Source organism: Equus przewalskii, chromosome 9, assembly GCF_037783145.1.
Source record: "Equus przewalskii isolate Varuska chromosome 9, EquPr2, whole genome shotgun sequence".
NCBI classification, from domain to species: Eukaryota; Metazoa; Chordata; class Mammalia; order Perissodactyla; family Equidae; genus Equus; species Equus przewalskii.
This window is the reverse complement of record NC_091839.1, coordinates 15,420,987-15,432,919: the sequence shown is the minus strand read 5'-3', so window position 1 is coordinate 15,432,919 and position 11,933 is coordinate 15,420,987. Positions and strand designations below refer to the sequence as shown.

General features: G+C 59.1%; 1 protein-coding gene across 12 annotated transcripts in view; it reads left to right on the top strand.

Moving 5' to 3' along the window:
* PPP1R13L (protein phosphatase 1 regulatory subunit 13 like) overlaps positions 1–11,933 on the top strand; it is a 15,652-nt gene extending 3,719 nt beyond the window's left edge. For 4 of the 12 annotated variants that reach the window (XM_070632961.1, XM_070632954.1, XM_070632955.1 and 1 more), the window contains exons 2-13: positions 2,111–2,187; positions 2,280–2,422; positions 2,800–3,319; positions 3,409–3,507; positions 3,589–3,680; positions 3,995–4,451; positions 5,593–6,047; positions 8,196–8,327; positions 8,432–8,565; positions 8,665–8,831; positions 10,502–10,701; positions 11,357–11,933. In XM_070632961.1, the coding sequence (XP_070489062.1) occupies positions 2,133–2,187; positions 2,280–2,422; positions 2,800–3,319; positions 3,409–3,507; positions 3,589–3,680; positions 3,995–4,451; positions 5,593–6,047; positions 8,196–8,327; positions 8,432–8,565; positions 8,665–8,831; positions 10,502–10,701; positions 11,357–11,395 (2,493 nt within the window). In that variant the 5' untranslated portion in view covers positions 2,111–2,132 and the 3' untranslated portion in view covers positions 11,396–11,933. Of the gene's footprint in view, positions 1–946; positions 1,106–1,519; positions 1,585–2,105; positions 2,188–2,279; positions 2,423–2,799; positions 3,320–3,408; positions 3,508–3,588; positions 3,681–3,994; positions 4,452–5,592; positions 6,048–8,195; positions 8,328–8,431; positions 8,566–8,664; positions 8,832–10,501; positions 10,702–11,356 lie in introns of those variants that run through there. The other 8 variants (XM_070632958.1, XM_070632963.1, XM_070632966.1 and 5 more) reach the window with 4 other exon arrangements.

The following is an 11,933-nucleotide window of genomic DNA, read 5'->3' as shown; positions in this document are numbered from 1 at the left end:
GCCGGGGAAGGAGATCTAGGGGTGGAGGGGAGGAGGGAGCGGAGGCTGGGGCTGGAGCGGAGCCCGGCGGAGAGGACCTGGGGGCGGAGGGCAGGGGCCAGGGAGCAGAGGCGCGGCCCGGGCCGCCCCCGCGCCCCGCCCTGCCCGCTCTCCCCTCCGCCGGAGGTGCCGCACCTGCCCGGGCCCGCCGCGCATTCCCGGGGGCTGAGCTCAGGCGCGGTCCGCCCGCCGGGCTGGGGTCGGGCCGTGCCCCGGAGCGCCCCCTGGCGGCCCCGACCCCCCTCCGCCCGCGCCGGCCCCACGCCCAGGTCTGGCATTTCCTTTGCAGCCAGAGGATGTCAGCGTGGGATCTGAGAGTCTTAGAATTTGGGAAGCCTTGAAATGCCCCAAGAACCGCCCGCTGTCAGAATGCTGGCCCTGGACGCTGCATGGGATGGTTCCCTTTTATATTTTAACAGACACTTGCAGAGTGTTTCCTGGGTGTCTCGGATTTTGAAAGCCGAGTTTTCATTCCTGTAGTCCCGGCTTTCTGAGACTCAGTTCTCAGAGCTGTGGTTCCTCTGGCACCGTCTGGACAGTTGGGTTCTCACGACAGTCCTCCAAGGTGGCCTACTATATATCCCCGTTTTACAGACCGAGCGGCCCTCTTATCAGGGTCAGACAGTGATGCAGCCAGATCCGAACCCTGGAAGTCCGGCTTCTTAACTCTTGCTCTTAGCCACTCCACTATGCCCCGCATTCACCTAGACTTTTCTGACAGTGGAATCCTGCGGTAGATAGAACAGTGCATGGAGATGGAGAAATCTAGGCTAGCCAACCTGCGGAATTCTAGAATGTTCCAAAGATAGAGCCTTAGACCGAGCACTTGCAAATAATAGACTCTCAAGCTGAGGGTTTTAGGCTCTGTAGAACTTCACTTACAACCTCAGAGTCCTTACAATTTCAGAATCGAGGCCTCCGAGAGATTGAAGAGACCTCTCAGAATAGCCGGTTTGCCTCCTCCTTTCACTCTTGGGGAAACTGAGGCCCGAGGAGTGGAGCGGACTCATCATCACCCAAGGTCACACGCTCCCAACACACCCAGATGAGCCACCAGCCCCAACAGGTTCTGTTCTGAGTTTCCCCAGACACAGGCTGGAAGCAGCATGCCCCAGCCCGCCCCGCGGCCCACGCCTGCACCGCCCAGCCAAAGCTGAGAGGTCGGTGCAGCCGGGGAGGTGGCAGAGCTGATGGGTGTGGTGGCTGCCATGGGATGGGGATGCTGGCCTGACCGGTTCCTGGTGGCCTGGCTCCCTCCCACTGGGCCGGTGACCACAGCGGCCAGCCACCCGTGGCCACCTCCCTGTTGTTCCTGTTAATGCTGAGTCTGTGCAAACCAGGTCTCGTCTGGGTGGGGACTCTGGGGAGAGGAAGCCGAGTGGTCCCTGCCCTCTGGGGCCCCTCCAGTCTGATGGAGATGACCCAGAATGACAAGTTCGATCTGATGGGAAACCTACTATGCTGACTTCTTGCAGGGTGAATTTGAACAAATGTTTCTGAGCCCCACTTTCTTGACTGCCATGGCGGTTTTAACCTTGGAATGAGGTATCGGGTGTAAAGTCTTTGGCACAATTCTCGGAGGCAGTGGCCCCTCAATAAATGGTGGTTTTATTTCATTAGACCCTCAAGCAACCAGCACAGGTCCTGACACAGGACACAGGTGCTGACCGTTGGCAGCACAATTATTATTTTAAAAACTACCCCCAGCATCCAACACACTGTCTGCCTGATCCCTAGTAGGCATTCAGTAATGGATAATTATTATTGCATCCTCTGTGCACTACAGTGCCGACACATAGTAGGTGATCAATGGGTATTGAAGGGATGATTCAAGTCTTATTAGGGCTGAGATAGAGAGATGGGCAAGAAGCCACGTAAAGAGAGTGAATTGTCCCGAGCCTTCCAAGAGGACTTTGAAGGAGCTGGCATTTCCCAGCCCGGGAAGTGGAGGAGCGTAGCGCTTCCAGTGGAAGGAACTAGGAAAGTAAAAGCGCTGCCCGGCTCCTCCTCGCCCAGCTCTGCGGGCGGGGTCTGGAGGGCGCCGTCTAAGAAGTCTGTCCCCGCAGCGCAGGCGCCCCGCTCCGGCCGGCACCATGGACAGCGAGGCGTTCCAGAGCGCGCGGGACCTCCTGGACCTGAACTTCCAGTGTGAGCAAGGGAGGGGGCGGGGCTGGCCGGGGCGGGGCTGGCGAGGGGCAGAGGCGGGGCCCTGGTCCTTACCGCCACTCCCACCCGCGCAGCTCTGGCCATGAAGCACATGGACCTGAAGCAGATGGAGCTGGACACGGCGGCAGCCAAGGTGGACGAACTGACCAAGCAGTTGGAGTCGCTGTGGTCAGACTCGCCGGCGCCTCCTGGCTCGCAGGCCGGAGCCCCCCCTAGGGTGAGCCTGCTGGTCACACCCCCCCCCCCCCCCCCCCCCGTCCCCAAAGCCAGCTTCTTTACGCCCAGAGTTCAGGCAGGGCTGCTCCACAGAGGTGTGCAAGTGGTGCGCTATTGAAGGGAACTTTAAAGAAGGGACCAGGTGGAAGTGGACATCCAATGGGACCCTCGGAAGGAAAGGGGCCTTTTTCTAAGCGGCGCAAAGGCCCTGGATGGGCTAGCCTCAGCCCCGGTTTCAGGACTCTCCCCAACACCCCTCACCTGGGCTCCCCGTGCGTTAATCTCCCACTCCAACTCCCCTTAGTTGATTTTTGATGACCTCTTTTGATCACCTACCAACGCCTCTACTAATGTCTCCTTTGACCCCTCAATATCCAGGCCTCCCCACAGCTGTCCCGGTACAGCTCCAGCCCGGTCCTTGACCCCTTCGGCAGCCGCGGGTCCCCCCGAAAGACGACCACCGACGGCGCAGACACCTCGTTCGGACGCTCCGAGAGCGCCCCGACTCTGCACTACAGCCCGCTGTCCCCTAAGGGCCGGCCGTCGTCCCCGCGCACCCCGCTCTACCTGCAGCCGGACGCCTACGGCACCCTGGACCGCGCGCCCTCGCCCCGGCAGCGCGCCTTCGATGGCGCGGGCAGCTCCCTCGGCCGCGCGCCCTCTCCGCGGCCCGGCGGGGGCCCGCTGCGCCAGCAGGGTCCCCCCGCGCCCTTCGACTTCCTGGGCCGCGCTGGTTCCCCCCGTGGCAGCCCCCTGGCCGAGGGGCCCCAGGCCTTCTTCCCCGAGCGGGGTCCCTCGCCGCGCCCCTCGCTCTCGGGCTACGACGGGCCGGCGGCCTTCGGGGGCCCCCTGCTGGGCGCGGGCGGCAGCGCCTTCGCCCCGCCTCTGCGCGCGCAAGGTGAACCAGGGGGCCGGACTTGGGGGGTGGGAGGGGTGCGCGGCCGGGACCAGCCTTCCCCCTTATCCCCCTTCGCCCCCTCTCCCCAGACGACCTGACGCTGCGCCGACGGCCCCCCAAAGCCTGGAACGAGTCTGACCTGGACGTGGCTTACGAGAAGAAGTCTTCGCAGTCAGGGACTTATGAACGTGAGTGATGGGAGGCCGGGGGAGTGGGGGAGGCAGAAGAAAGCACCCCCCCGCAAGACCCTAATGATTCCCCCTTCGCAGGCTTGGATGTCTTTGCGCGGCCCTCCTCGCCGGGCCCGCAGCTGTTGCCCTGGAGAGAAAGCAGCCTGGACGGGCTGGGGGCCTCCAGCAAGGTGAGGGGCGGCTGGGGAGGGGCTGGTGGGCAAGGGCCGGGAGCGGGATCAGGGTCAGTCTCTCCCTCCTGGCTTCGCCCTCAGTTTCCGTGCCCTTCCCCACGCTCTTCCTTCTTTACCCTGGGTCCCACCTTCTCCCTGACCCTCTTTCCGCTCCCTCACTCCCTCTGGCTTCCCTCCCCTCCTCTCCCTTCTCCCCTTTTGCCCATTCCTCCCTCCTCTCCCCCCCCCCCCTTTCCTTACTGTTCCTTTATCCCCATCTTCCTCCCACCTGAGCCCCTTCGTCTTTCCCTCCTTCCCTCTTTCCGCCCCAGGACAACCTCACCAGCGCCACCCTGCCTCGCAATTACAAGGTCTCCCCTCTGGCCAACGACAGGCGTTCCGATGTGGGCAGCTACCGCCGATCGCTGGGCTCAGCGGGGCCATCAGGCACTTTGCCCCGCAGCTGGCAGCCTGTCAGCCGCATCCCCATGCCTCCGTCCAGCCCCCAGCCCCGCGCGGCCCCTCGCCAGCGCCCCATCCCCCTCAGCATGATATTCAAGCTGCAGAACGCCTTCTGGGAGCATGGGGCCAGCAGGGCCATGCTCCCTGGCTCCCCCATCTTCTCCAGAGCTCCCCCGCCCAAGCTCCCTCCCCAGCCCCAGGCGCCCCCCCAGCCCCAGCTACCCCCCCAATCTCAGCCCCAACCACAACCTCAGCCTCAGTCCCAGCCTCAACCCCCTGCCTCAGCCCCCCAGCCCTCCCAACAGACCTGGTCCCCTTTGAGCGAAGGTGAGTCAGCAGTGGGGGGCCCAGAGGGCTTGGGGAAGGGAGGACAAATGGCTGGGACCACACCAGTTGAGGAAGCCATCACAGCCAAACCCCTGTGTGCAGACACTGCCCCTGCAGACAGCTAGGCCAGATGAGCTTGGGAATTTGCTTAGGAACCAGGGATAGTGCAGCAGTCAAGCATGGACCCTGGAGTCGGACTGCCTAGCTCCATGCTGTGTGACCTTGGGCAAGTCACTTAACCTCTCTGGACCTCAATTTCCTTGAGCATAAAAGATGAATGATGATAGAACCTATCTTATCGGGATACGGTGTTAGATTACTTAATCCATATGCAGTCCTTAAAATAGAGCCTGATGTATAGTAAGCCCTTGATAGCTGTCGTATTAGTTATAATAACTATTAATATTTTTTGGTGTGAGACCGGTGCAGGGCCTGGAGTTAAGCAGAGTGGGTTTTGAGCCCCTCTCCACCACTGACTTGCTGTGTAACTCCAGATAAATTAGTTAACCTCTCTGAGCGTCCATTTTCTCATCTGTGAAGAGAGATTGATAATACCTACCTCATGGATTATGATGGGCATTCAATGGAATAATGTATTGGGAGTCATCATTATTTCTACCTACTTTAGAAGCTCTGATAGAGAGAAATAAGAAGAGAGCATCAAGCACCAAGATTCTGGTCCCAGCAGGAGTTTTGTGCCCAAGATGTTAGGCGAGGAAATTCTTAGAATCTTAGAAAGCCTAGTCTGTCACGATGGTAGGCACACAGATTCTGGAGTCCGATAGAACTGAGTTCAGATCCCAACTGTGTGGCTTTGGGCAACTGACTTGCCCTCTCTGAACTCAGTTTCCCTTTCTGTAATAAGGAGATGATAGCCAGATCTACCTCACAAGGTAGTGGTGAGAATTCAGTAGGACAGGCACGGAAAGTGCCGAGTACATGCTAAGTGCTTGACTCATGGGAGATGTCATCATTGTATATTATTCACAGCCCAGGCAAAGTGTAGCCCAGAGAGAGCAAGGAACTTCCCTGAGGTGACACAGCAAATTGGGTGCTGCTTGCAGGTCCTGGAAGTTGTGGGGAGGGAGTCTTGGGGGTCGCCCAGGGAACCCTCCTCTGATGGGGCTCTTAATCCTTCTAGGCACCCCCAAACCACCCTCTGAGCTGGAGCCTGAGCCAGAGCTGGAGGGGCTGCTGACGCCAGTGCTGGAGGCTGGCGATGCAGATGAAGGCGCTGTAACTCGGCCCCTCAGCCCCACACGGCTGCAGCCAGCGCTGCCGCCTGAGGCACAGTCGGTGCCTGAGCTGGAGGAGGTGGCACGGGTGCTGGCGGAGATTCCACGGCCCCTCAAACGCAGGGGCTCCATGGAGCAGAGCCCTGCTGTAGCCCTGCCTCCCACCCACAAGAAGCAATACCAGCAGATCATTAACCGCCTCTTCCATCGGCACGGCGGGCCTGGGGGGCCTGAGCCCGAGCTGTCCCCCATCACTGAGGGATCTGAGGCCAGGGCGGGGCCCCCTGCTCCTGCCCCACCAGCTCCCATACCACCCCCGGCCCCGCCCCAGAGCAGCCCACCAGAGCAGCCGCAGAGCATGGTAAGTAACATAGGAGGAAACGGGGGTGTAGCAGTTAGCATATGGGAGTGACCCTTCCCTTTGAGGACCGCTGGAAATTGCACACATCCCATCTGCCGCATCCCATTGGCCAGGAACCCAGCCTCAAGGGAGCCTGGGAAATGTAGTCCTTAATCTAGGTGTGCCCATCCTCAGAAGCAAGGGAGAGTATATATGGAGGGGCGTCTGGAAGTCTTGGCCGCACAGAGACTTTCTCTGCTCCTCCCCGATAACTTGCCCCCCAGGGCATCCTTTAGGAATCTCGGAGTCTTACAACTTGGAGGTGACTGCGTCTTGGCACGACAGTGGGTTTATTCTGGGACTTGGAAAGCCTGCCTGAGTCAAGGCAATCACCATTTCTCTCCCCGGGTGCCATACAGGATCTCGGGTCTGCCTCCTCTGGGGATCTGCTCTCTCCTCTGACATCTCAGCCACCCGGGCTGTGGCTAGAAATGGCCCACCCAGCCCTGACTCACAGTGACCTCTCAGTTCAAGTCCATGGTGTCCTCTGACTCCACTCAGAGCTGCTTCCATTCAAATTTTCAAGAGTGCGTCTCTGGTCTCTGAGGCTGTGGGTGTTGTGGTTAAGTGCACCAGCTGCAGAGCTCGGCTGCCAGGGTTCAAATCCCAGCTCTGCAGCACTTAGCTGTGCAACCTTAGGCAAGACACTTAACCTCTCTGGGCCTCCGTTTCCTCATCTGTAAAAGAGGGGTGAGAATAACCATAGGGTTGCTATGAGGATTAATATATTAATATAGTGCATTTTGCCTTGGGGTGGGGAGTGTAGTCACATGAAACAGTCCTGATCGCTCAGTGTGGGTAGACAGATGGAGGAGAACAATTCCCAGGGAAGAAATGGGGACCAGGTAGACACCCCAAAATGCCTATTCCCAGGCCCTCTCGAGGGTGGAGCCAAGAAATGTTGAGGCTCAGGGTCTTGAAATCAAGAACGGAAGAAATGGTCTTGAAATGGTCAAGTGGCACAAAGTCCCAGCCACAGAGAAACCTGAAAACTCACAGAATGCAAGAATTCAGTCCTGGCACCCCCACCTCAGAACAGTGACATTTCAGAATCCTGGAGCCCTGGAGGTTTGAAGAACAGGATCTTAGAATTTAAAAGTTACTAACACAGACCCTGGTTGTTACTGATTCTTGAAGCCATCACAACTGAAAATTAGAGACTCTTATCACTTGAATCATAAAATCACACATTAGTGCACTAACGTGTTGTAAAACAGGATTATATTTTCACTGAACACTTCCCACTGGAAAGGAATACACAAAGGCCACAGAAACTGGGAGGAAATAGATCAAAGTGAAATCAAGAGGCCAAAATGACAGCACTCAGAACCGTGCTTAACATTTTGAGTATTTCCTCCCAATATTTTGGCGTGAAATTCTAACCATCAAATATTAAAGTTCTCAATCACAGAATCTTGGGGGCGTAATGTCCTGGGTCCTTGGCAATTTGAAATGACACAACAGCATTTCCGGACTCAGGACATATTGGAAACTTGAAATAACTGAGTATGGGAGAATTTTGAAATTCTTGGGCTCTTGAGATCTCTGAATTCTAGAATCTTGAGATCACGGACAGCCAAGACCAGAATCCTGAATGCTACGTGCTCAGAATAAATCAGCCTTGCAGGAGGGCACTTGAAAATCAACAATAAGAACGCACAAGGAGTAATATGATAAATATTCTAATTCCAACCATCTGGAATGAACACTTGGTAACATTTTTGTCATGCGTGCTTCATACCATTTATTTTTTATAAAAGAAATGAGACTGTGGATGGGTTGAATATCTGGCTTGCACGATCATCAGTTCCAGGGTCTTCCAGCTTCCTCTCGCGTCTCAGGGCGCAGCATTGCAAAATCAACGGGCGCCCTGACTGTTGGAGGGAACCGGAGGCTGCGGAACTGAGGCGCCGCCTCCGCCTGGCGCTCTGGACTCAGGCTCTGGACCTCCCTGGGTTCCCTCGCAGCCCTCCTTCTGTCTAGTTGGATGACCTGGAGTAGCTGCCGCCTGGTCCCTGAGTCTGTGTTTCCCACTCTGAGTAATGGGGGAATTGATAATCCCTCCAAGTCACTGAAGCCCGCCCCACCCCTCTCCGCCCTGTCTCCCAGGAGATGCGCTCCGTGCTGCGGAAGGTGGGCTCCCCGCGCAAGGCCCGCCGCGCGCGCCTCAACCCTCTGGTGCTGCTGCTGGACGCGGCGCTGACCGGGGAGCTGGAGGTGGTGCAGCAGGCGGTGAAGGAGGTGAGCGCCGCCAAGGGGCAGGCTGGCGGGCTGGGGGCGGCGGGCGCGGGATGGCAGCCGCGGGACTGAGCCTCCTGGTCCCCCGGCTCCACCCCCACCCCCAGATGAACGACCCGAGCCAGCCCAACGAGGAGGGCATCACCGCCCTGCACAACGCCATCTGCGGCGCCAACTACCCCATCGTGGACTTCCTCATCGCGGCCGGCGCCAACGTCAACTCCCCCGACAGCCACGGCTGGTGAGCCCTGCCCGGCGGGGCGGCGTGGGGCGGGGAGCGCGCGGCGGCCCGGGGCCCCGCGGGCAAACGCGCGGCCTCACGCACGCCTCCCGCGCCTAGGACACCGTTGCACTGCGCGGCGTCGTGCAACGACACGGCCATCTGCACGGCGCTGGTGCAGCACGGCGCGGCGATCTTCGCCACCACCATAAGCGACGGCGCCACCGCCATCGAGAAGTGCGACCCCTACCGCGAGGGTTACGCGGACTGCGCCACTTACCTGGCAGGTGCGAGGCGAGGCGGGGCTGGGCCACCTCTGGGGGAGCGGGTCGTGGGGACGGAGCCGCCCAGCTGGCAAGTGTTGGGGGGAGGGCGCTGCAGACTGCCACTCAGGAGGGAGAGGACGTGGGGGCTGTGCCAACCATGTGGCCGCATCGCAGAGCAGGGGGCTGCGGGATGGAGCCCCCGCCAGGTTGGGGGACTGGATCTCCCACGCGGCAGGTGCAAGCAAGGTGTGCGGGGGGAACGGATCTTCACCTTCGAGGGAGAGGGGGACACGGGGGTGTACCGCAGGCTAGACACCTGCGGGGAGAACGGTGGTCGTGGAGATTTCGCCCTTCATCCGCTCTCTCACCTGGGGGGCGGGGTTGGACGTTCCGACTATACCATCTACCTGGCGTAAGGCTGGGCAGGGCGGCTGTGCTTACCTGTGGGAGATACAGTACCATACAGCCGGCAGGTGAGCAGGCCGTGGCTTCTGGGGACGGGCCTGGGGACTCTTCCACTTGGAGGGAGACACGAGGCTGTACCATTTATCTCCGGCAGGGGCGCCACATGACCTAGGCTGGCGATGGGAGGAACGAGGCAGGCTGCCCCGTGGGGCGGTAGGGTCTGTATTGCACACCTGGAGGGGCGAATTGCACCCTAGGGGGCGTTAGGAACTTCGCAGAGGTGGAGAAAGGCAGACTGCGGGAACTGGGGGTGGGACAGTGTATTTGAGAGGAGAGCCCAATGGGGCTCCGTGGCAGCCTGCTGTGCCACCCCTGGCAGGAGGTGGGTGACAGCCGTGGGGCTGTAGCAACTGCCTTCCGGTGAGCCGGGCAGACGGGGCCTGGATCGCTGGGCGGGAAGCAGGCCGTCCCCTGAAGAGGGGGCGGGCTGTAACCTTTGAGTGTGAGGATGGCGCCATTACACCTTTGTCACAGGTAGGTCGAGCCTGGGAGATGTGAGGATCACTGCTCCGAAGAGGAGAGTTCAGTGAGGGCGAAACAGAGATTGGACAGCACCCGGGTGGGGAGGGGAGGAGAAACTGGACCCCAGTGGACTGAACCACTAAGGAAGGGGAACGTGGTGGACTATACCATCTGGGAATGGGGCTAAATCCTTGCTGGAAATGTTACCACTTAAGGGTCGGGGGGCTTGAGTGAGCTGGACCTTCTGGAGAAGTTGTTACATCCTCTTCGGAGACTTTATCACTTGGGGGGGGGGGGGTCCGGGGAAGCAGTGTGGACTGCACCATCTGCAAAGGGGGAGATGGGAGCACTTAGGGGAGGAGGGGTCGGGCTGTACCATCCGAAGGAGGGGTTGAGAGCTCTATGTAGACTGTACCATTTCCGCGGGGGGTGCAGGCGACTGGACCTCTGCGAGTGATGCGGGGACTTCTCAGTGTACAGGAGGGAGTGGGGACCACTGACCCTGCCTCGGGGTGGCGGGGGGAGTTGGCCTAACGATGCACCCCAGCGTTCTCGAATTTCAGAGACTGCCAGTGTCGGCAGCTGACTCCAGCGCAAGCGCCCCTCTTCAGACAGGGGTACACGAGTTCTCAGGTGTCTCGTCCCCCAGCAAGGGCAGGCACCAGATCCCAAGGCGCGTCCCTGTCCCCAGTGTGTCTGGTGCCCCTGAGTGTTCCTGGTCCCCCTCGACCGGCGCTCACGATCCTGGCCGCTTGGTGTTTCAGACGTGGAGCAGAGCATGGGGCTGATGCACAACGGCGTGGTGTACGCGCTCTGGGACTACAGCGCCGAGTTCGGGGACGAGCTGTCCTTCCGCGAGGGCGAGTCGGTCACCGTGCTGCGGAGGGACGGGCCGGAGGAGACAGACTGGTGGTGGGCCGCGCTGCACGGCCAGGAGGGCTATGTGCCCCGTAACTACTTCGGGGTGAGCCCAGAAGAGACGTCATGCGGGCCTCTAGGGAAAGGGGTGATGCCACAGGAAGAAGAGGGGGCGGGCGAGAGGGACAGTCCATTATAGGGGAGGGGAGGGGGTCAAAAGAGTCCATTATCGATCGTGGGGAGGTGAGGAAAAGCCCACTATAGTAATGGGGGGAGATAAAGAAAAGTCGACTGGTTCATGTTCAACCAAATATTTTTATTGTCATCCCTTAATATATTAATGGGGAGCAATGAAAAATCCCATCTGAACGACGAGGGAAAAGTTAAAGAATTGTCCATTATAGGCCTGGTGGTGAGAAAACTTTTGTGACAGGCATTGGACAGGGTGAGGAAGAATTCGTTAGTAAAATTACGGTAGAATTGAGGGAGATTCTGCTATGTTACGGGAGGAGACCAGGATCTCTGTTCCTAGGAGAGAAGAAGATCCTTTTAATTTGGGGTGGATGGAGGTGGGTCCCAACTGGATAGCCGTGGTGGTAGGGAGAAGCCGTCTGGGAGACTCAGAATATTCCATTTCATCAACGGGCTGGTAATTGGAACGCTGCATCTGGTGCTTGGAGGCGTCAGGTGACTGCTTTAAATTTGGGGGTGGAATAAGGGGCCGTGAGCTCCTGGAGCCTGAAGTCCCTGTCTTGCCTCAGCTCTTCCCCAGGGTGAAGCCTCAGAGGAATAAGGTGTAGCTGGGAGAGGATGTTTCCCAGGGAGACTGGAGGAAGCTGCCCGCCTTGGCTCCACACCTCCCTCTCCGTGACTGCCGCATCTCCCCGGCCCCAAGGCCTGCAGGGGTGGGGTCCTTGCTGCCAGCTCTCTGCTTCCCTGGAACCCCCCGGGGGGAGAAGCCCCAGCCTTAAGTTTAGAAACCTGCCTTAGCGGTGGGAGGTTGTGGTGGGAATCACTGGGGGCAAGAGAGGACCCCACACACCCATTTGCCAAATCAGATCCGGTCCAAAGTGCCACCCACTCCTACTGGCAACCCCTCCCCCTCCCTCACAGCAAGCCAACCCACCATCCCACCCTGGGATGGGTCACCTCCACTGGATTTCCCCGGGAGTCACCTCCACCCCCATCTCTCCCAGCAGCCTCTGGGGCAGGGGAGGCACATTGGTCTCTCCCAAGGTCCCAGCCCCACCTCCCCCCATCAAGTGCCTTCACACAGCACTGGTCTTATACCAAAATGGGGAAGTTTTTCTTTATAAATAAAGGTAGTTTGCACAGAAA